This window comes from Gopherus evgoodei, chromosome 13 (assembly GCF_007399415.2).
Source record: "Gopherus evgoodei ecotype Sinaloan lineage chromosome 13, rGopEvg1_v1.p, whole genome shotgun sequence".
Taxonomy (NCBI): Eukaryota; Metazoa; Chordata; order Testudines; family Testudinidae; genus Gopherus; species Gopherus evgoodei.
Genome location: NC_044334.1, coordinates 19,855,231 through 19,879,627, shown reverse-complemented (window position 1 = coordinate 19,879,627; position 24,397 = coordinate 19,855,231). Strand labels below are relative to the sequence as shown.

The window sequence follows — 24,397 nt, the reverse complement described above, 5'->3', positions numbered from 1 at the left end:
TTGCTAGTGTACAGTGAAGCAATGAGGTTTCCATTACTTTCCTGAAAAGACTATTCCACAGTCCAATTGATTTCACTATCAAGAAACTTTTCCTAATTTTCAGCCAGAATTTTTTTAATTTCATCCATAATTCTCATTTATACTTCCTTGTGTCATCCTAAATAATTTCTTGTGATCTTTGTGGTTTTATAGCCTGTCATTCAAATACTTGTAAATTCTCTGTTGTGGTCATTTTAGCCAAGCTATACTGTATAGCTTATACATATTTAGCCTTTTAACATTTTTTCTCATGAGTCAATCCATTTAGCCCCTTAATGGTGTTTTGTTGCTCTTTGCTATAATTCGCCAATGTTTTGATACTGAGATGCTTAGAACTGAACAAAGTACTCCAGGTGTTGCATTAACCCAATCCAAAGAGGGAAAATGGTTTCCTTGCTGAGCAATATGATGCTTTGGTATGTAGCCATAGATCTTAATGCAAATTTATGCTTAATAACTTAATGATGCCTGGTATCCTTAGTTTTCTTTTATCCTTACTGCTCCCACCGATTAGTGTTTCACATTATTTTTCTGGACTGTGCCATTTTGTTTCCTTCACAAATTTCTAACCTTCCTAAGTGAAGAGCTGAAGAACTGAGTTCTTAACTACACTCAATGGACAATCACTTGTAGATTTAGTACATACACAGTCTACTGCCTTTTGAAGATGTTAAATAACTTGGAAGCCGCTATCTATCCCTTTGGTAATTCATTAGACATTTCACTTCAGTTGGGTATGCTGCCATTTATATTTACCCTTTTTAAGTTCAAGAAATTCAGTTCATATAACAATATTCTAATCCAAGCCAATGTGAAGTAAGACTAAGATTTCATTAGAAGCTAAATCAAATACTTTACTAAAATACAAATACAACATTTAGTGTATTCACTTCATCCACTACCTTTATAATTCTATTGGAAAAGCAATGGTTTTTGATGAGATGTTGTTTTTCATTATTTCATTATCCTATAGATGTTTAAATGACTTTTTCCTTTTAATATTCCACTTATTTTTACTAGAGATAGAGGGAACCCTGCAAATCCGTGGATATCTGCTTTATATCCACAGATATCTGCATCTGCAGACCATTTTTGCACATGGCTGTGGATCCAAATTTTGTATCTGAGCAGGGCTCTAGAGACAGAAGTTAGACTTACTAGACAGTAATTGTCACACCTCTTTTCTTGTTTGAAGATGGTACAACATTTGCTTTTTTCTGTTATCTGTAAATTTATCCAATTTTTCCATGACTTTCTATCATAATTTCACTTGTTTGGTAAACGCACTAAATTAATTCCCTTGTTGTGGGTCATCCAGTCTGGCTGAACTGTTTACAATGATGCTTTTTTAGCTAGCTTTTACCTCCTCTTTATCAATAGCTATTTTACAAGGTCTCCATTGCTTCTTAAACATCCAGTCTTGTTTTCTTTCTCAAGAAAAGAGAAATGGATTCTCTGATCCCATTGACTTCAATGGGCTTTGAATCAGGGCCATAATCCACCTGAAATCTAGTCAACCAAAATAAATACATAAAAGTAATTTCAGGGACTTTATCCTCTTGAGTCCCCCACTGCCCCACTCGTGGTTTTTATTTTTACAGTTCCATTTCCTGTTTCTTGTAAAATCTTTCCTTTGTTGCCAAATGAAAGACCACAGGAATAGGGGAAACTGATTAAGTATAGTTCTTGTGCTAGTGAATCTTGGTGCAGGATTGACTGGAGTTCAAATTGAGTGACCTAAGTAACCTTGAAAATGTTTGACTATCTGGGGGAAAATAAGACTTAAGCGTGAGGAATCTCATGTCTGTATAATTTTATGAAAATAAGAATAAAACAGTAAAGCTAACAGTCCATTTTAGGATTATATTTCAATCTGATTGCAACAGTAGTTCCCGTCCTTCTAATACATAAAGTTTCCCATCTGAGCAGTCACAGTTTGGTGCAGAAGGTGTGTTCCTTAGATAAATTACTTTCTATGTTCAGAGGTTGTTTCTTTCCAAAATTTAACTTATTAAATTCCCCTTTAATTTCCATGATTGACTTCCCCTTTGTCTCAGGGAGGAACAGGTAGGTAAAGATTGTTGAGAACACAAGGCTCCCCAAAAATATAAGGAAGCAGAAAGGTCCGAGGCCTTCCTAAAAACAGAAATAAGAGAAGTTTGTAAGAAAAATATCTTCTGACTCTTATTCCCTTACTTCTTCAGCATAGGTTTATATTTTAGGAATGAGGAAAATTCTTAATTCTAAAATAAAATAGAGTCCCAAATCATTAAGGAAGGTGGACTTTGTTATGCATTTCTATTGGGACTTGTTAATAATCTTTTGCTAGGTATAGAATTCTTAAATATGTTGTCTTGCCTAGAGCATCTAACGTTCATCAACTCTGGGCATAGGATATGCATCAGGAACTGTGGTGGTGTTAAGCCTTCTGTAATCAACACAAAAACTTATGGTCACATCCTTTTTGGGAATCATAACAACTGGAGAAGTCCAGAGACTGTTTGACCCTTTAATTATCCCCATGTTCAGCATGCTTTTTATCTCCTTATGAATTCTCACTTGCATTTTTCTAGTGGTCTGATATGCCTTGCTGGGGGCAGGCTGTGGCTTCACAGTGGTAATCTTATGGAGCACTTTGAGTCAGATCTGGCCCACTGGAAAATACCTGCTAGTGACTCTGGGGCATACTCATAACGTTTTCCCTTTCAGCTAGGGTTCTCTTCACACACCTCAATGCTCCCTATTGAGATGTTACTATGGCACTCAGCCATCAAGTCAATGAGAGGGTCAATCTGAGAATCCTCCTCTGAACAGCATGGCATGTTTACAATGGCTTCTCAGTTGTTACACTTTGAGCTTGTTGTATGCACTGTCTGTGCAGCAGCCTTGCTGTGGGGCCCAAGTATATTGTTGGTAACACCATTAACCCTTTCCAGCACCCCCAAAGTTCCCTTCTGCGTGTTCTGCCTTTGTAACTTTTCACAGGGAGTAATATCAGCACCAAGTCCCCCACAACAAATGATTGCTTGCTACATTTTCTGAGCAGCCTGGCTTTTTGTGAAGTTTTGTTGAACCATTCCTATCATTGTCTTTAAATCGTCCCTAAACTTTTGCACATATTCAGCCTCTGCCTCAGAGCCACCCTTCAGGATCTCCTGGCCAGTACCTTGTTTCACTTACCCCCTGGAATTTTCCCCAGCATTTTCAATCAGTTTGGTTGGGATCACATCTCATAAGATCAAGCCCACTAGCAGTTTCTCCTTAGAGATTGCAGGAATGAAGGTGTTCGTCCTTGCCTATACCCCAAAAGTTCACTGTCCTTACTTCTGAACAGGCCTTTCACCTGCTAGTTCATTTCTTCCTGTAAATATCCTCCTTGTGGATTTGACAATCCTTCAGAGGGTATGTCTACACTACGGGATTATTCCGATTTTACAGAAACCGGTTTTTTAAAACAGATTGTGTAAAGTCGAGTGCACGTGGCCACACTAAGCACATTAATTCGGCGGTGTGCGTCCATGTACCGATGCTAGCATTGATTTCCTGAGTGTTGCACTGTGGGTAGCTATCCCATAGCTATCCCATAGTTCCCACAGTCTCCCCCGCCCATTGGAATGCTGGGTTTGAGATCCCAGTGCCTAACAGAGCAAAAAACATTGCTGCTGGTGATTCTGGGTACAGCCTCACCCTTGCCTCCGTGAAAGCAGCAGAAGCCAACCGGTTCGTGCCTTTTTTCCTGGGTGAACTGTGCAGATGCCATTCCACAACAAGCATGGACCCTGCTTGAGCTCAAGACAGCAAGCATGGATGTTTTAAACACATCATGCATTCTCGTGCGGTCAATGCTGAATCGGGACCTGCAAAGCCAGGCGAGGGCGACGAGAGTGATGAGGACATGGACACAGAATTCTCTCAAACCGGCGCGTTGGAGATCCTGCTGGTAATGGGGCAGGTTCTAGCCATTAAATGCTGATTTTGGGCCTGGGAAACAAGCACAGACTAGTGGGACTGCATAGTGTTGCAGGTGTGGGATGATTCTCAGTGGCTGCGAAACTTTCGCATGCCTAAGGGCACTTTCCTGGAACTTTGTGACTTGCTTTCCCCTGCCCTGAAATGCCAGAATACAAAGATGAGAGCAGCCATCACAGTTGAGAAGCGAGTGGCAATAGCCCTCTGGAAGCTTGCAACGTCAGACAGCTACTGGTCAGTTGGGAATCAATTTGGAGTGGGGAAATCTACTGTGGGGGCTGCTGTGATGCAAGTAGCCAGACCAATCACTAAACTGCTGCTACGAAAGGTTGTGACTCTGGGAAATGTGCAGGTCATAGTGGATGGCTTTGCTGCAATGGGATTCTCTAACGGTGGTGGGGCGATAGATGGAACCCATATCCCTATCTTGGCACTGGAGCACCAGGGCACCCACTACATAAACTGCAAGGGGTACTTTTCCATGGTGCTGCAAGCACTGGTGGATCATAAGGGACATTTCACCAACATCCACTTGGGATGGCCGGGAAGGGTTCATGATGCTCGTGTCTTCAGGAACACTACTCTGTTTAAACGGCTGCAGCAAGGGAATTACTTCCCAGACCAGAAAATAACAATTGGAGATGTTGAAATGCCTGTCGTTATCCTGGGGCACCCAGCCTACCCGTTGATGCCATGGCTCATGAAGCCATACACAGGCAGCCTGGACAGTAGTCAGGAGTTGTTCAACTACAGGCTGAGCAAGTGCAGAATGGTAGTAGAATGTGCATTTGGCCATTTAAAGGCATGCTGGCGCACATTACTGACTCGCTCAGACCTCAGCCTAACCAATGTCCCCATTGTTATTGCTGCTTGCTGTGTGCTCCACAATCCCTGTGAGAGTAAGGGGGAGACCTTTATGGCAGGGTGGGAGGCTGAGGCAAATCACCTGGCCGCTGATTATGTGCAACCAGACACCAGGACGATTAGAAGAGCACACTAGGAAGCGGTGCGCATTAGAGAAGCTTTGAAAACGAGTTTCATCACTGGCCAGGGTACAGTGTGAATGCTGTGTTTGTTTCTCCTTGATGAATGCCCCCCCCTTGATTCACTCATTCCCTGTAAGCCACCCCCCTCTATCACAGCTTGCTTTCTAAGGAAATAAAGTCACTCTCATTTAAAAATCATGTATTCTTTATTACTTAATTATAAAAAGAGGGAGAGAACTGACAAGGTAGCCCGGGTGGGGTTTGGGAGGAGAACAGTAGGGAAGGAAAAGGCCACTAAAAAAATTTCATAATAATGAGAGCTTTTTGGTTGGACTGTCCACTGGGGTGGAGTGGGCGGGTGCACGGAGCCTCCCCCTATGAGTTCTTACTCGTCTGGCGGGTGAGGAGGCTAAGGAACATGGTGAGGTGGGAGGGTGGTTATACAGGGGCTGCAGTGGCACTCTGTGATCCTGCTGCCGTTCCTGAAGCTCCACCATACACCGGAGCATGTCAGTTTGATCACGCAGCAGCTCTAGAGTTGCATCCTGCCACTGCTGATCTTCCTGCCGCCACCTCTCATCTTGAGCATCTCTCCTGTCCTCACGTTTGTCCCTCCTGTCCTCACGTTTGTCCCTCCTGTCCTCACGGTCACTGGCATCTTTCCTGTACTTTGCTACCACGTCCTTCCACTCATTCAGATGAGCTCTTTCATTGTGGGTCACTTCCATGATTTCCGAAAACATTTCTTCTCGCATCTTTTTTTTCCGCTGCCTTATCTGAGATTGCCTTCGGGACAGAGTAAGGAGGCTTGAAAAATTTGCAGTTGCATGAGAGAGGGGAAAAAAGGGAGAGAAGTAGTTAAAAAGATACATTTTAGAGAACAATGGTCATACTCTTTCACGGTGAACAACACTATTCACCTTACACAGCACATGTGTTTTCACTACAAGGTCGCATTTTGCATCTTAATATTGAGTGTCTGCGGCTTTGGTGTTACAGATCACAGACGCAGGTCCAGGCAGCAGAATTCGGCTTGCATGCGGCCATGGTAAGCCATTGTCTTTCGTCTTCTGCAGCCTTCATCTATCCAGTGCCCTCCTTTCCCAAATAGCAAGCAAAGCCCATTGAGTGCTGCTTCTTTCCTGTTAACGTGCAGCAGCAGAAACCATCCCGTGGCTGGTATCGTGGAAAATCACTGCTAAACACCTCCCTTTTCCCCCCTCCAACCCCGTGGCTGGTAGCAGAAAAGATCCCTGCTAGTCCAATGTGAAAAAGCTCAGCGCCAATCGCGCCCCCTCCTTCCCCCCGCTTGGCTACCTGCAGGGAAGGATTTCTTTTAAGCCACAGGCAAACAGCCCAGTAGGAATGGCCATCTCTGTCCCCTTACTTAAATTCCTGAATTTTAACCACGTTACCGTGAACGATATCACTGTCCTGAGGATAACACAGCGAGATAAAGAACGGATGTTGCTTGAATGCCAGCAATCACCGGGACCACATGCAGCTAGGCTTTGTCATGCAATGATATCAGATTACTTGCCACATGCATGGCATGGTCAAGTGTCCTACCATGGAGGACAGAATAAAGCAGCGCTGCCCAGAAACCTTCTGCAAAGGCTTTTGGAGTACCTCCAGGAGAGCTTCATGGAGATGTCCCTGGAGGATTTCTGCTCCATCCCCAGACATGTTAACAGACTTTTCCAGTAACTGTACTGGCCGCGAATGCATCCCAAGTCCTCAGGGCAAATCAATCATTAAAAAATGCTTGCTTTTAAACCATGTCTTATATTTACAAGGTACACTCACCAGAGGTCCCTTCCATGGCTTCATTGTCTGGGATAGTTGCTTGGGAGGGCTGGGAGGATAATTCCGTCAGTGTGAGAAAAAACTCCTGGCTGTTGGGGAGAACGGAGTGCTGTGTGCTCTCTGCAAGCTCCTCCTCCTCTTCCTCCTCATCTTCCCCATCCGCAGAATCCTCAGCCATGGCTGTGATTACCACCCCCACCTCGGAATCCACGGACAGGGGTGGGGTAATGGTGGCGGACCCTCCAAGAATTGCATGCAGCTCAGCATAGAAGCGGCATGTTTTTGGCCCTGCCCCAGACTTTCCATTTGCTTCTTTGATTTTCTGGTAGGCTTATCTGAGCTCTTTAACTTTCACAAGGCACGGTACTGAGTCCGTGGTGTGGCCTCTCTGCATCATGGCCTTGGAAATTTTTTCAAATGTTTTCTCATTTCGTCTTTTGGAACGGAATTCTGTTAGCACAGAATCCTCTCCCCATACAGCGATCAGATCCAGTACCTCCCGTGCGGTCCATGCTGGAGCTCTTTTTCGATTCTCAGGAGACTGCATTGTTACCTGTGCTGATGAACTCTGCGTGGTCACCTGTGCTGGTGAGCTCTCCACGCTGGCCAAACAGGAAATTAAATTCAAAAGTTCGCGGGGCTTTTCCTGTCTACTTGGCCAGTGCATCCGAGTTCAGGTGGCTTTCCGGAAAGGTCACAATGGTGCACTGTGGGATAGCTCCTGGAGGCCAATACCGTCGAATTGCGGCCACACTAACCTTAATCCGACATGGCAATACCAATTTCAGCGCTACTCCCCTCATCGGGGAGGAGTACAGAAATAGGTTTTAAGAGCTCTTTATATCGATATAAAGGGCTTCATTGTGTGGACGGGTGCAGCGTAAAATCAGTTTAATGCTGATAAATTCGGTATAAACGCGTAGTGTAGACCAGGCCTTAGTATTTGGCTCACACTGTAAATGAATGTAAACCTCTGTTAACCACAGAGTACCTAATTTACATGTAAACCAACAGATAGATAAACCTTTCTTGCCTAAAAGAAAACCTGGTTTTCGCCTTTCTAGTGACCAGTCCCTAGTCACAGATCTTAAGAACATTATTTTCAGTATATTTACATAGAACTCCTTATACAGATGTTGTATATACATTTTGCCATATGATGACCAGTGTGCCACCAGCTTTAATTCGAGTCCTTACATTGCATTCATTTGTACTATACCTATGTGCTCCTGTGCCTTCGGCCAGATGGCATCCCGAGGAGGTTGGATCATAGAATCACTTACCACGATGTAGGGGAAAATCATTCCAAGGACAAAGAGCCACGTCCAGCTGATGCATCCATTAATCAGAAAGGCTGATGGTCTGAATGACTGGCTGAAGATTTCAGTCATTATGGATACGGTGGCTCCAGCTGGAGAAGAGATGTTTCTTTAGTAATTAATTCACTTGTCTCTGCAAAGAACCTCACACTGACAATGCCTAGTAGAAAATAATAGTAAGTCTGTCCCAGTGATCTATGTGGTTAGTGTCCTCTACTACAACAAAAGAACTTGATTCCCAGTCCCAGAACCTTGGCAGTGGCACTGCTGCAGACAGTGTGCAAAAACTCAGGGAAGGGTTGGGTTGCCTTGTAGGGAGGTGTGGGCTAGGGACTCACGGTATGTGTACTCTGCAATCAGGAGTGACTGCAGCATGAGTAGACGTACCTGAGCTAGCTTTCATCTAGCCAGCTTGAATGACAATAGCAGTGTTGCTGTGGCAGCACAGGTGGTAGCATGAGCTACACTCAAGTACATACCCAGGATCCCAGGCAAACTGTACAGTCATGCTGCTGCCATGGCTTCATAGCACTCTCCCCCACCTCCAAGGAGATCAAAGCTAGCTTGGGTGTATCTACACATGCTTCAGTCATAGCTTTGGACTGCAGTGCAGACGTACTTTCTGCCACTGACTTGCTGGGTGAACTCAGAAAGTCAGTTTGCTTCCCTGTGCCTCCATTTTTTAATCTGTAAAATGGGGATAAATTATATTCACCTCCTTTGTATAGTGCTTTGAGATTTATGGATGACAAATACTACATAACAGCTATGTATTTATTATTATACCTTGCTGTCCTGAATTTTGAAACTGTACTGATGGACTCTGACAGGGTCCCTGTCTTAACTCAGCTAAATAGATGAAAATTGTGATGTAAAGTCTTGATCTTGTTAATTTCAAATTGAAATGAATAATGGGATATTTAATCTGTGAGATGCAGATAGCATCCCTTTCTGCAATGAGGAATGAGGGAGAAAAAAAACAGATTTTCAAACTTTGTATACATTAGTCTCTTAATCTGCTAGATTGTAGTGCACAGTTTGGCATATTTTCGCTGATTTTTATGTGATCTATGTGGTTTTATATTTTATTGGTATGCACCATCAATGCAATAAATTGTTACTCCACATCTCTTTTGCGGCCTCTTCCATCCATGCTCCTTCATGGGCAGAAAGTGCATCAGTTCAATATTTTAAACAAAGGAGGTGATTGCTAAAAATGTACTTATTAATGTTCTGTTGGGGGAATTGTGTTAGTAGCAGAGTACTTTGGGATTCTTCCTCTGGGATTTAAGGCTCAAATTTTATGGAGGAGGAAGATACTACATTCTGAATTAAAAGCCAGGAAAAGATCACCAGTAAAACTTGAGGTGCTCACGTGCTTTTTCCACTTTTCCCATTTATATACACATTGTCTCCTTCTGTTAATATATTCAGAGAGCTAACCCCCCTTCCCTTGCTGCTCTCTAGAGATGTTACAGTGGTGTTCCATTCTTTACCCACTAGTTCTGATGCACCCAAGTGGTATGGTGTAAAGCAGTGGTCCCCAACCTTTTCATCTGGCGGGCGCCAGACGAAGGACCGTGTCGGCAGTGGAGCATCCGCTGAAATGCCACCAAATTTCTGCGGCGTTTCAGCGGCTGCGCCTCTCAATGATGTCACTTGTTGGCGGCAAGTGGCGTGATCGAGAGATGTCGCCGCCGAATTTCTGCAGTGTTTTGGCGGATGCTCCACCCCCAGCCGGGTCACGGGCGCATTTAGATGCCCCGCCCACGGGCACCGCTTTGGGGACCCCTAGTGTAAAGTTTCCCCATCACCATCATCTAAAGTGGATGTACTCACATGGTCCAATTCCATAGCAGATAACGAACAAGAAGATCAGAGTGACGCTGAAGTAATGCATCCAAAAGAATTGATGCTAGAGTGAGAAAGCAAAGTGACAGCAGACTCTTTTATAATATGGTAGAATAGAATGCTCCCTGCCAGGGCCAGATTTACACCTTATGCGCCCCTAGGCACAGCTTCTTCAGCACCCTCATCTCTGCCATGCAAGGCACTCCCAGCCCGAGCCAGGGTGCAGCCCTCTCGCTCAAGGCGTGGCGCAAGTGGAGGACTGTACCTCTCCCCATGGCGAGCAGTCCCTAGATGTCATCAGTCCCTCCTGCAACCCAGTGTGGTAGCCATGCTCCAGCTCTGCCTGTGCAAGTGAATAGGGAACCAGCCACGCCCTCCTTCTCCTTCCCCAGCACGTGGAGGAGGCAGCGGGGTGGCTGAGATTGGAAAGGGGCTGGGAAGCTCCCAGCACCTTCAGCAACTGCCCCACCCGCTCATGGCTCACAGTGCCCCACTTTCAATGTTTACGTGCCCACTATGCCTAATTGGAAATCTGGCCCTGCTTCTTGCTTTCCACCATGGTGAATGAAATTCACTTTGGTGGTTGTTCTCTTGCAAAAAATCTTGCCTAGGAGGAAAGATCAGAAACGGGGGTTGATGCTGGAAAAGTACCAATTAGGAAATCTCCTTACCTGCAGGGAGAGAGTCATCGTGAGGAGTGCTAACACAAAAATCATTAGTACATATCCTCCGCACAACAGCATCCTCCTGCCAAATCGCTCAATAAGGGAACTCTGGAAAACACAACATCACAAATATAGGTAGTTCCAACTCCAAATGAACTGATTACTTCTCATGCTCCTAACATTCTCCTCAGAAGTCCTACTCAGTTAATACAAACAGATGAGACTCTCTAAACATCAGATGAATTTTATTGACATTTCAGTTTATCACTTGTACTGGGAATTGTACCTTGAGACCAGAAAGATTTAATTTATACAGTATGGTTGGACTGATTCTGCTTTATTTCAGCATCTCCTGCTGAGATATTTTTCTACTTGAATATCTCTTCCTTAAAACCATGGGGAAGAGGTATATTTTACTTTAATCGCTGCACATCAGTCTTCATCCCTGGATATCTAGAGATAATCCATTTTTAGGCAAGAATGCAGTGTGTGCAGACATGAACTATATATATCTGCCCTGCTTACAGGAATAATTATAATATTATCTTATGTCATGAGAAAAGGTCATAAGTCAACACATAGGTAGTTCAATCCTGAGGCTTACCCCAGAAATTAAGACAGAAAGTAGGTGTTCTTGAAGGGCTTCTACATCCCAGAGCCTCCACTGCAATTCCTTAAAAATTGAGGGGATAAAATAGTTCATGGACTTTAGTCTCCTTCATTGTGGGAGCTGGTAACTTTTTCTGTCTCTGAATAGGGAAAGTGTACAGCCAATTGACAACTATTCCCTGCAGGTGATAACATCTTTTTACTCAGAACGACAGTGATTGGACATGCACCAGCTGCTTGGCAAATGACATAAAGTTCTTTGTTATGTGCAGATCTGTGTCAAACCGCACAATTTTGTATCAATCCAAAATTTCACACGGCTCCACTCTTTTGCCCTTTAGAGGCCATTGGACCTGTGCCCCTTTCTCTTCTGATCTATTCATAAAGCAGTTATCTGCGCAAAATCACGATTGGTTAAAGCATGATGTGAAACGTATTTCACAGAGTAAAAATGAGGACAAAGACATTCAGCAATACAAAGTTAACTGGGGAGAAGGGCTGCCTTTCACAGCTTCATGTGGCTTAGAAGTAGGAGGAAATTTCTTGGTTCGTTTACACAAAGGAGTAATTCTCTCCCCTAGCTCCCCTCTGCCAAAGCCACACATTTAAAAAAAATGGCTCTCTCTAAACACATTCCTTTCTTCCTACAAGCTCCGGTTTGGTGAGACTTACACACACTATAGATGATAGGCATTCAAACATCCCAATTCCTAGTGATATGTAGGGGATGAGATCTTCTTCGAACCTGGCTGTACGGAATACTTCAAAAGAGTAGAAATAGATCTGAAAAAGGCAGAGAGAAAATAGTGGGCACAGTCATCTTGGAGGCGTGCTGTGAAACTCCTCAGATGTGAGGCAGAAATCAGACAAAAATTATTCTAATATGAAGCAAATTTACTGATGGGTGGGCTGTCTGCATCCACAGAGGCAGTTCACTGATAAAGCATTTTGGTGCCATGTAGTTCTCACTGTACATGTGATAGCATGTCATAAGCTCCTTGTACAAGTGAAGTTCTGTCTGCTCTATCCATTCCTGTCTCTACAACCAGAGCTTTCTAGCTTCGCACACTGATAATTCAAAATTATGCACATGTCCCTCTTGCTGCTTTTGGAGGATTACATATTCTTAGATCTTCATGTAGCTGCATGAAAAGCTTCATCCTTGTCTCTGTTTTCAGATTCTAGCCTTCAGCACCTCTGACCTCCCAGCAGACTCCAACCTATGGGATGGGTCAGCAATGTTTTCACATAGAATGAGGTGCAACAATGGTGTGTCTTTGTCCATCTCCTTTATTGGTGGAGAGTGACCCTAGAATTGGACATTGGATACCTGCTTCCAATACTGCTGCTTGTTAGCAATTCTGGGGAGGATCCCTCATGTCTGAGTGAGTGGCCTATGCTGGCTCTTTGCGTTAGCAAGTTTGCCAGCTCCACCATTCAGGATTCCATACTAGAAAAGTCAGAGCAGAATTGTAATGACAACAACCAGGGACCCATTGATCAGGAAGAAAAGGACCAAGATTCTCAGATTTTAAGGCCAGAAGGGACTATTATGATCATCTAGTCTGACTTCCTGCATAACGTGTGTCATAGAATATAATTGTGTAACAAATAACTAGGCTTTTTTTAATGCTATCTAACAATGACTCTGAGTTTTTACACGGGGCCAACACTCAACTGCATTGACGCCACTAAGCTGCAAGGTGGTCATGACAGTGACCAAAATGTACAATTGCCAGCGCAAGGATCGTTCTTTAAATAGTTCCAGGACACGCAAGTTTTTGGTGCTTTTCATTGCAGCCTTTTCCTTCAATATGTCGTCAATCTCTGCCTGATGATCTCCTTCACCCCAGAGCTGCTTAATGGCTGTGCAGGAGAAAACATGAAATAGTTTAATCTATCAGCTCATCTCCATCACTGTGTATTAACAAATCCTTTTATCCTGTCTGAATCGCAGAGATTTAATTAGTCTCCTGTCCTTAGTTGATTTCACCACATCATGATTTGGTGTATGCTGTCGGAGCAATGTGTGAAAGTCGACTCTTGTGCTTGTTCTGTAGATAGCTAGAAGAGTTTGGTCTTCGGGGCTGTTAGTATGTCATCTCACATTAATATTGACTTAAATGTAACAATTTAAAAAAAATTATTTAATAAAAATGAACATTAAGAGCACAGTTTTACTCAGGTAGTGGGAGACTTGGGCTCTACTCTCCTTGCTTACAATGGCTAACACTCCAACAAATTAGATGATTTACTGAAATGAGCGGAGTAAGTACTTTACCTTTCATGAAGGCATCCTCATTACCCTTCTGTATCAGAAGGTAGGACGGGGAATCAGGGAAGAATGGGAGCATAATCAATTGAATCAGTGCTGTGAGTCCAGTAGAAGCCAACAACAATGGCCACAATGATTCATTTCCTAAGAGCTCTCTGGAGAGTACATGTAAAAGTGCAGTCATGATCAAACCATTGCATTAACATTCAATAACTTTTTCTGAATGATAAGTAGAGAGACAGCAAATGGGCCAAATTCCAGTGGTGAGTGCATTGCAGCAGGGTAACTGAGTCAACAATCTGGAAAACTTTGTGAAACTCAGCAGCACTTTGGAAAACTTTCTAATGATAATCATTAGGTCCCACAATGAACTTTAGGAAGTTTTTATGAGATTGTGATGCTAATTTTGAACTGAATAACTTTCTAATGTGCTGCGCATCTCAAATGTGGTCTCATGTGCTAGATCTCAAGATATTTCAAATAAACCTCAGGAAGTTTTAAGGTAAGCCAATTGGTAGCAAATCTATAGAGGAAAAAAAATGTCAGATTATGGTTAATCACTTGTATTTTTCTGTGTCCAATGTCTTAACCATGGAAACCTCAGATTTGGTCAAATACTGTCTACTGGCTTAAGATAAAACATTTAAGTGTGAAGATGAGAGGAGTTATTGAGGATTTTAGAGGGTGGTTTGTTTTTGTTTTTTTTGTTTTTAAAAGACTTAAGACCAGCTTCTGATGTTGCATAGAAAGGTGGTAGATGATTTTGTTTTACCTTAGTCCAAAAATCTGCCCTGAGACTTTTCCTAGTGTCAGAAATACAGAGAGAGTGGCGTTTGAAAATCCACGCAGCTTCTTGGGTGAAATCTCTCCTACATACTGAGGATGTATAGTGAGAGAGAAACCTTGGACAGGAAAGAAGAGAGATGGCCATTAAATTGAGGAAAATATTAACTGTCTCATCCCATGCTCTTTCCACCATTCATTTCCATTCCCTGCACCTTCGATCAGCTGTTATGTTTCAGTGTCTTCTGTGACATGCCAAGTATACTTGGTGGGTAATATAAAATAATTCTAAAAGAATATTAATAATAATAATGAAAGGAAACTGTACTGGGACAGCAAGGAGACTCCCTTTTGATGCATCCAGAGATCATACCTGCACCAATGCCATAGAGGAAGCGCCCAATCAGAATCATCTCAAAGGACCTGGCCATCTTACAGAAGGCCATGAAAAGTGCAGCTACTAGCATGATCAGGTTAGTGACAATCTGACACTTCTTTCTGTAAAAACATAGAAAGAATGGTGTGAAGTGAGTATCTCCTGTACTGGTTTTGATTAATGTATTTGCTATTATTTATCCAACACACAAACACATAACTTCTTAAATATGTTAACTGCAGGTATGGTACAGCAATTACTGTTCCTTTGTGACATGGTTTAAATTAGTGATTCTCAAACGTTTGTCCTGGTGACCCCTTTCACATAGCCAGCCTCCAAGTGCAACTCCCCCTTATAAATTAAAAACACTTTTTAATATATTTAACACCATTATAAATGCTGGAGGCAAAGCGGGATTTAGGGTGGAGGGTGACAGCTCGTGACCCCCCCCCCATAATAACCTGATAACCCCCTGAGGAGTCCCAACCCCCAGTTTGAGAACCCCTGCTTTAAATGGAGACCAAAACTGGATATTTCCAGGAGAAATTAAATGATTCTTCGCTTTCAGAATTCAAGAACTTTTACTTTGTGAACGTACCTTGGCAGTATGTGCATTTATAAGTACTTAGCATATGTCAGGTTTTCTGTAGGATGGGAGTTCATGTGCAGTCGTACTCAAACAGGCTGATCAAGGACAATATGTTGAGGGGTACAAGCAATGGGGTACTGAAGTCACTAGAATTCATGGTGCAATATCCAAAGTACCAGCTTGTTATACAGAAACAATTTGACTCTATATGACTTATTATGAGGCATTCTTGCCAGAGTAGAGGATCCAAGGTACTTGTGGATCTGGCAGAAAGGATATACCAAAGAGAGGCTTCAGTAAAGACTATGTTGTAAATTTTAGGCCTGATGACTACAGTAGTAAGTGGTGACCACGGCATGTCACCTCAGTGCACCCTGATGTCTCAGACTTTTGCATCTGGGTAGCTAGTGGTTTCTGAAACAACCTGGCTGGATTACTTTCCAGAGACGTTCAGCATTCTTGGGAAGGTTTTGCAGATTCATCTGATTCAGATTATAACTCTGGATGCACTTGTGAAAAAGAGCCTGTGTGGAGTAGCTTTTCACTCAAAGTTGTTGGTATCTCCAAGGCTAGTTGCTACACACAACTGCTCTCAAGATGAATGTGATCTTATATGCATTAGGAGCGTACAGAGACCTTATACCTAAAAAGTGGTTCTGATTCAGGCAGCTAGGCTACCAAGGTTTACATAAACAAGTGGAGAGGAGCAGGATCTTGCTTCTAGTATCAGCAGGGCCGGCTCCAGGGGTTTTGCCACCCCAAGCAGCCAACTCCTCCCCCCAAACCTCTCAGTTCAGTGGGAGGTCCTTCGCTCCAAGCAGGAGTGAGGGACCCTCCGCCGAATTGCCACCGAATACCTGAAAGTGCCGCCCCGCTCCGGAGTTGCCATCCCAAGCACCTGCTTGATAAGCTGATGCCTGGAGCCGGCCCTGAGTGTCAGGAGGCCTTCAAGTGTGGGATTAGGCAGTGTCCCACAAGAAACTTCTTGGTGGCACTTATCTGGCAGAAAAGAACAATTGCAGTCAGGCTAAGATGGTTGAGATCCATATGAGGGGCCTCTGGATCAGAGGGTGGCAGAGCAGATCTTTAAGTGGAACACACCAGTAGATCTGTCTGCCAATTTCTCTGCAAATGAACTTATTGGTGTTACACAAAAGATACTGAGAACATGCCAGATGCATGAGGAATCCTTTCTCTATCTATGGTGGAGTTACTTTGGGACAGACTGTTAATAGAGGACATTACTAACAATGGAGAAGTCTCTTATACAGAACTATAGGTAAAGTTAACTTTCTTTTCAGTTTCAGGTTTTCATTATAATAGGTACTAATAATTCTTTAATACAACATTCAGAATGAATACACTTTGGGAATCTGACTTATTTTAAGCAAGCACTTTAATGTTTCAGTTTTACACTTGAGTGTTTAAGCTGCATCTCTCAGAAGTTGAATTCAGGCTGGTCCAAGTGTGGAAATTGATTGTAACAGTTCCCGGAAAACCTGTGTTTGAATGAATATGCATGGCTTCTGTTTCTGGGTTTGTGGATCTTGGAAATTCTGTACTGGAGACATATGTGATCTTGATGTGAGGAAATTGTGCCACATGTTACTTCCCCACAAGGCACTAGTCAATGGAATGCTGGTAAGTGCATCTTCAGAAGGGACCACACTTCATTATCAGCATACTATTTAAATGCATTGAATGAAAGCCTGGTTACCACTTACACTGGGTGGCTATGAAAGCAAATTAAAGCAATTTAATACAAGTATATATGGTCAGACTATGGAACAAGAATAGATGACTGTATGTGCTTTGCTAGTACATTTTTCCCCGCATGCTTTGGTTATCAAGATATTAAAAGAAATACTTACTTTCTGTATCTTGTAGTAAGAAAGCCACAGGATAGGCTCCCTAGCACTCCTCCTATACCATAAACAGACACAATGAAGGACCACAACAACTTGATGGTCTCATGATGGAGGGGATAGCCATATCGCTCTATCCAGGTTTCATTGATAAAGGTCTTAATGTGCTGAAAGAGAAGATTAGATTTTTAATTAATAGTAAATATGGACTTTCCTCATACTATTCTGTTACTGTGCTTCAACTTTGATCCATTGTTGTAGTCTTGGACATCTTTTAAAAAGTAACCTTCACTGTCAAAACAAATTAGCTAAAGTTATTTGTATACTTTGCCAAATTTTCAACTAAACTTTTTGTAAGTTTAGATGTTCAAGACACTTTCAAAGTTAGAAAATGCACCCGGAGTTTATTTTCTTTATAATCCTGTCAAGGCTTTTTATGAAGCCATCTCTGAAAGATAGAAATTTCAGGAAGCCTTGGGAAACTCTGATGTAATAGACTGGCTTAGTGTGGTTTATCATATCTCCTCCTAATTGGCTAGATCCAGCAACCAGAACAGTCTATTACAATGGATGGACCTTCCCTTTAGTTCAAGTATCAGAGCTATGTGCTTTTAGTAATGAAGGTCCAGGGTTTAGTCTTTGGTTTCTTTATATATTTGGCCATTGTTTGTTGCTGAATGGGACTTGAACTGTTGTAGACCTTGCTCTCAGGATGAGTTAGCTGTATTGCCAATCCCAACTATTGAAAAATCATGAGTCAGCTCCCCCAAATCATAAGATTGGTTTAAAAACCATGAGATTTGGAATATAATTTAGGGCAGGAGGGCTAAACACTTCTTTTTAAATGGAAGCTGAAATTTTAATGTAATCACATGATTTCTGGAGCTATGGTTTTAAGATCAAATCTCATGAGACTTGTGATAATATCATGAGATACGGCAACACTGATAGCATGACAGATGTTCTTGGTCAGGTTTAATAGCAGGGAGCCAGGAGCCAAGCCAGAGTTAGAGCTAGAGTTGGGAAGCCAGGAGGAGGAGGACAGAGACAGGACTGGGAGGGAAGCAAAGCAGATAGAAGAGAAATTGCAGCTGTGGGGAAGTGGATAGAGCAAACTGCCACAGCCCAGTGCTACCGCTGGGTTTGAGAGCTGTTCTGGCAACAGCATCAGCCAGTCAGGCTTGATCTGGCCAGTTAGGGGATTAGCTGAGGTTAGCTAGCTGATCCCAGGCCCACCTGGAGGGCCATCATTCCTGACCACTGAGCTAGTGTAGTGCATGAAACATACTGCTCTAGGCATGTGATCATATTTCATGCTACAAGCTGGCTCCAGGGACTGTAACTGCCTACTTGTGATGCAGTGGAGTTATCCTGTCTCAAGCTTTAGCTGAGTGTGTTCATTACCCACTGATGACGGCAGTGTCTTTACACAGCCATGGTTGGTTAAATTCACAGATGAAGGGTGGATGCCAATAGATATTTTTCACCAGCAGAAACTCTTTTCTCTCATGCAGGAGATTACTTTAGTCTTCTGACATTTCTGGGATACTAGCCTCGTTTACGGCAGATTTTTTCCCTCCTTCATACAGCTCACTCAAGTGCAATTAACAGAGAAGAAAAATTGATACTCTTAAAAATCTTTTTCACCTTTTAAAAAAGATGTAATTTTGTTTTGAAAAACCAGTTACATATTCAAAAGTTTAGTCTCCTCACCCTTTAATGCAAATTTTGGTGAGTGACTGAAAAACTATATAGCGTGCCCAACTTGCTGTTCAGTGGAAGACATGCTAGTTAAAATGTTACTTCTAGTGACAGAGTAGAAATCTGATCTGTAAAAAAGCTAACTTTCTCTACAACAAGATGCTTTGCACCAATGGTTTCGATCAGGAATCCTTCTCACATTCTCTGGAACTCAGTAATGAGCCTGTTGCAGCACCTTTTTAGCTGTGAAATGTTAAGAGGGTGTTTCTGTTAGCACGTTAGGAAAAAGTCCCCTCAGCAGGCTCAAGGGAAGGCTTTTACTCTAGACACTTCATAATTCTAAGGAAAAAGTCTTTATCCTCTGAGACTTGATGAAGCTGACCACATTATCTCTTTGTAAATTCACAACACAGATGTAGGTTTGTGGTCTTGAGCTATCAGGAAGTGTACATTTTTCAGAGCAACACCAAAGAAACGCCTTTCATTTTAGTGATAACTGAGCCTCCTGCTGGTCTCTTGATGACCTCCTAAATGAATATGGTTACTGAGTTTTGTTTCCAAAACAATTTTTTAAACCTCCTTTAAAAGATGGTTTAAGTTTTTTACCTTTAAGCAGAGACTGCAAAAATTGTGCTTTGGTGTAGTGGCTTTACAAGCCCATTTGATTGTACTTGTTTCGTAAGGGAGAACTTAAACCCAAGTCTTTAGAGATGAAAGACTTGCACACAAATTGATTGTACCAGGTAGTCCCCTGAAGCTTAGCGTATAATCACATAAATACCTCCCAACATTTTGGCAAATCAGTTCTGAAATGTAGGAAAGTCATTTTGGGTGTCGCTCATTTTAGATTGCAAGAAAGAATATTCCTTATGCTATTGGGCTAACAATCTTTTTTTTCCCGTTAAAGTACTGTCCTGTTGGGTTTAAGGTGCTCTACCCACAGATATTTACTTTTCATTATGGATCAAAATGGATATTTGAAGAAACGGCAATGGGTTTGTTGAAATGCTCAGCAAGTTTTTGAGAGTATCATTAGCCAGACCCCTCCACCATGTGAACTCTCCCTCTGGGGAGTCTCTGCTTACCAGGAAGGGTAGTTGATCACAGAAATAGGAACCCAAATGGGGAAACTTCCACCAATTCCCAGCACAAAGATCATTTGAAACAATCCCCCGATACTGAATCTGAAAGAAAAGGCAATGCTCCATCAGCTTGTCATAAACTACATTCCCTTGTGTCTTGCATCCTTGTCTGCCATACTCACCTCTTCAGTCTGAAAGTATGTATTATTCACTACAGGTACTTTCAGATATAAACATTCTTCCAAAAGCCCATAGTCCCATGCCAAAAGCAGAAAAATTGGCCACAGGACCAGATTAAGGCTAAATCTTACCCAGTGCAAGGAAAATTATTGTATGTTACCAAAATTATCTACATATCTTTGCTTAGAAGTAAGGTAGCAGACATTAAATCAAATGTTGTCTGTGGCATGGCTGTCGCTATGTGGATCTGACTGCCACTGTGACAAGCTGACAGGAAAAGGATCTCAGTCCAGGTAGGATGGAGTACTGGTACCTTGAATCTGTGGTTTGTTTATGAACAGTAAATCATAAGTGTTGTACCCTAAAGGCCTCTCCAGATCAAACTCCCTTGAAAGTAAAACAAGACTTTCTCCTTCCAGGCATAACCTAAAGATTTACCCTTCAGCTGTATTGCAAACACAGATTTAAAAACAACCAAACCTTCCCTGCTCCATCCACCCACGTTTCTGATCCAGTCCAATTTTAATATGAGAATAGAAAGAAAGATACTTTCTCCTCTCATCATTAGTAGAGAGAACAAGAGGAAACATCTGTGTGCCATTACCAGAGCCAAATTCTTCTGTTCCTCTGAGCTCTACTGGCTCTAAAGCCCTTTGAGATGTGCAGATGAAAAGTAAGGTGTTATCACCATATCAAAGGCGACAGGTATCATCATTATTTTGTTCTTTTCTAGTCCTCTGTACTCTCCTGTTTTTACGCTTGGAAATGGGCTCTACTTTGCTAGCCATTAGGGTCTAGTCTCTTCCTCCCTCTAAAGGGAACTACCTGGTAGTACACACCTTTTCTCTACACATTTTCATTTTGTTCCCCTTCTGCTGCTGTTTAACTCAAAACATTTTGGAATGTAGTTAGTAAGACATGCTATATAAAATAAGTCTTGTACTGTATTGCAAAGCATAGCCAGGCTTTTAACATTACAGGTTTATCTACAAATCTGTTTCATAAGAATAATTATGTAACAGCATTTTCCATGGGGGACATACATATATGTCCTGGCACAGAAGTGTTTCAAATGTTGAATCTATAGTTAGCCTAGTATATAGGGCTCTATTTAAACAAAAGCTGTTGATTCAATCTACATTGATCAGGCTGCCGAATTTGGCATGAGCTTCTTAATTATTATTTAGTATGAATATTCAAAGAATACAACCCTAACTGGGAATAATGTTATCTGAAGCATATTTGTTTGTGCTAAAATAATAAGGTCTAAATAGGCCATTTAAACGGTTACTATTGGTCCAAAAAAAGGATTATTGCAAACAAATTTCACACAGCAAAAAAAGGATTAAAACAACTCATCTGCTTTTCACTCCCCTGTGTCATTGCACTTAGGCTGTGTCATGGCACTGCCACCTTATGCATGGTCAGTGGTAGGAGAATAAGGGATCAGGAGAATCACTAGTTCAATTTGTATGGCAGGAGACTTATTTGGATGAGCTCAGTTTGTGACAGTGGAGTAATTGTTTTTCATTATTAAGCAGGGGTTAGAGGTAGGTGACTTCTGTGGCAGATTGCTCTTTCCTGTCAATTGAGCTTCTCACAATATGACAGATAGTATTTTCTCTGACCTAACTCATGAAGATAACTGCTCACTGCCTTTATCCAGCAACAGCAACTTTGTCATTCATCTTTTCACCTGCACTCCTAATCACTAACTGATAAATGTAATATTAAAAAGTAATAAAATAAAAATAGCTATTTCTGGGGTGCATAGCGGCAAGACTCAACACCTCTTAAGATCAGCCCCCAGACTAACCTCAATGGCAGCTGAGGGCGCTTAGCATTGCACAGGATGGTGGTAAATAAGTTACAGAATGAAGATCCTAGAGAGTAAACATGACAAGAAAGACAATGCTTATTTACTATTTCTGAAACGTCCCTCTGAGCGGCATCTGTAGTAATTTTGAAATTACATTCTTTGTGGGTACTCAAAAGATGCTTCTGTAGATGCAATAAATGTTTCAAATATAAGAAGATTGAATATTCCAAATCAAGGAATATGACTAGCTAATCATTTTAAAGTGCTCTGGTACATCAGATTTCATAATGTAGCCTAATTACCTCATACTAATTGTCTGAGTCCCATTGCTGCATTCTTTTGTCCTTGTTTCTATTGCCTCCTCATGTTCAGGGTAACGACTACAAGATTGTGCCATGTTTATCTTGAAAGGTGAAGTAGTCTAAAATTTAATAAAGATTAAAGTGTGTAACTGGGAACAGACTGCAACTGCACTAATAAAAGACTTTAATATGTACACCTCTACTCCGATATAACGCTGTCCTTGGGAGCCAAAAAATCTTACCACATTATAGGTGAAACCGTGTTATATCGAACTTGCTTTGATCCGCCAGAGTGCGCAGCCCTCCCCCCCCCAAAGCACTACTTTACTGCGTTGTATTTGAATTCATGTTATATTGGGTCACATTATTTCGGGATAGAGGTGTATAAATGGTGGTTGCTTTCCTCTTTAATCTTTCTGTTCCTTAAGACACAAGAATAATTGTAGAAGTGGGTATTTGTGTGTTCTGATCGATTCCCGCCACAACTCTGCGCCTTTCTTTCCCCCCACCCCCACCATGTCCAACAATCCAGATCCCTGTCAGCCAGGCTTCAGGTCAGATTAAGATACTTAGATATGCTCTGGTGAATGTGGTCATTTTGTCAATAGATGGGGAAATACATCCACACACAACCTACTAGACCTCTTTGTAAGAGACAAGGTAGGTGAGGTAACCTCAGCCCACAAACTCCTCAGCAGTTCTACAGGAATGAGAAGAAATATGGCCTTTGCTCTATGCCAGAAAAGCTAACACATCCAGTCTCTGGAGTTTGGGTTCCAAGATTAAGGATCCGTCACAGAGCACGCACTGCCACCTGCTCCCTTATGTTTATATTGAAGGAGTTCCATCTGAAGCACCTTTGCTTATCTTAACTCTGGCATTGCATACTGGGGAAAGAGGTGATCCTTCAACTAATCAGATCCTAGAGCATTAGGCACTTCATAGATTAAAAACAATACCTTGAATACCACCTGGAAGTTTACTGGAATCTGATGAGATTAGAGAGCTCTGGTCTAAGTCTAATGTGCTCCCAACATGCAGCTCCACTTAATAAAGAAGCAGTGGTACCCTGTAATAGCTTCAGCTTCTGAATGGTCCCAAGGTGTAGTCCTATCCAAATGCTATCAGACTTAGACCTGAGATTACGATGATCTATGTATTTGTAATATCTATGTTCCACTAGTGTAATGGTCTATAACCAGAAATGAAGCTCCCTGACTTAAAAAAGCTCCAGCTAATTCAAAAAATAGCAGACTACCTCCTCAGCAACACAAGTTATTATGAGCCGTCATGAGTGAGCTGGACTTCAGCGAGTTCATCAGCATGGATGTGGTGGAAGCAGCTGTGAGGGAAATGGCCAGCGAGGAGTGCATGCTGGCCCAGAGGAATCAGTGGGCCAAGGTGTTGTATCAGTCAGGCAAGGTACTAACAAACTTCAACAGGACTTTATTTTTAAAGTGGAAACTTCTTTACCAAGCTGCTGCTGCACCCTCTGTAATTCTCACTCTGCCTCCTCAACTCCTCCCCCCACCTTCCTGTTTCCTGTCCTTTCAGACTCCCAACAGCCAGTGCTCCTAGTTCTAATAATTTCAAGCAACATCTAAACACCACACGAGGCAGCCTAGTGCTCAGAAGAGGAGGATGGGGACCTGAAGCCGGGGAGCTGTGTCATTGCTGCTGAGGCTCTGGCTTGGCTGTCTGCTGCCATGAAGTGGTGTCAGCTCCAGAGCCTGGTCTACCACTGGGGGAGACTGCTGGAGATGGAGAGCACTGTGTGTATAGATGATTGGCTGGCTTGGCCACAACAGAGCTAGGGCCCCCGCTGCTCCAGCTACATGCCCAGCATGGAGTTGTAGACCTCGGCTCCAGTTGTGTTGGGCTCAGCCCTGCTTTGACTCCTCCTGTAGGGTAGGAGGGAGGGAAGGACAGTGGGCCCTGCTCCTGCAGTGCTTCCCTCTGATCCGCACCCCACCCTTCCCCTCAATTTGCCTGGCACAGAGCAGTGAGCTCCAGGCAGAAGGAGCAGCATAACAAGGTGAGCCCAGTGCCAAAGGGGCTGCCCACAGTGTGGGGAGGGGAAGGGCAAGGGGTTCTCAAGGGCTTGGTCACTGATGCTTATACTGTGTATAGGTTGGACATGGCAGGGGCTGGGGGAACACAGAGCAAGTGGTGTATGGACAC

General features: G+C 42.6%; 1 protein-coding gene across 1 annotated transcript; it reads right to left on the bottom strand.

The window, feature by feature from the left end:
- Positions 1–1,968: 1,968 nt before the first annotated feature.
- Positions 1,969–20,041, bottom strand: LOC115661081 (solute carrier family 2, facilitated glucose transporter member 11-like). Its single transcript, XM_030583208.1, is given in 13 exon segments — positions 1,969–2,175; positions 8,084–8,211; positions 9,959–10,034; positions 10,642–10,743; positions 11,917–12,027; positions 12,923–13,110; positions 13,526–13,674; positions 14,292–14,421; positions 14,676–14,800; positions 17,139–17,299; positions 19,216–19,267; positions 19,919–20,004; positions 20,006–20,041. Coding segments are annotated over 13 exon segments (1,551 nt in total).
- Positions 20,042–24,397: the final 4,356 nt, after the last annotated feature.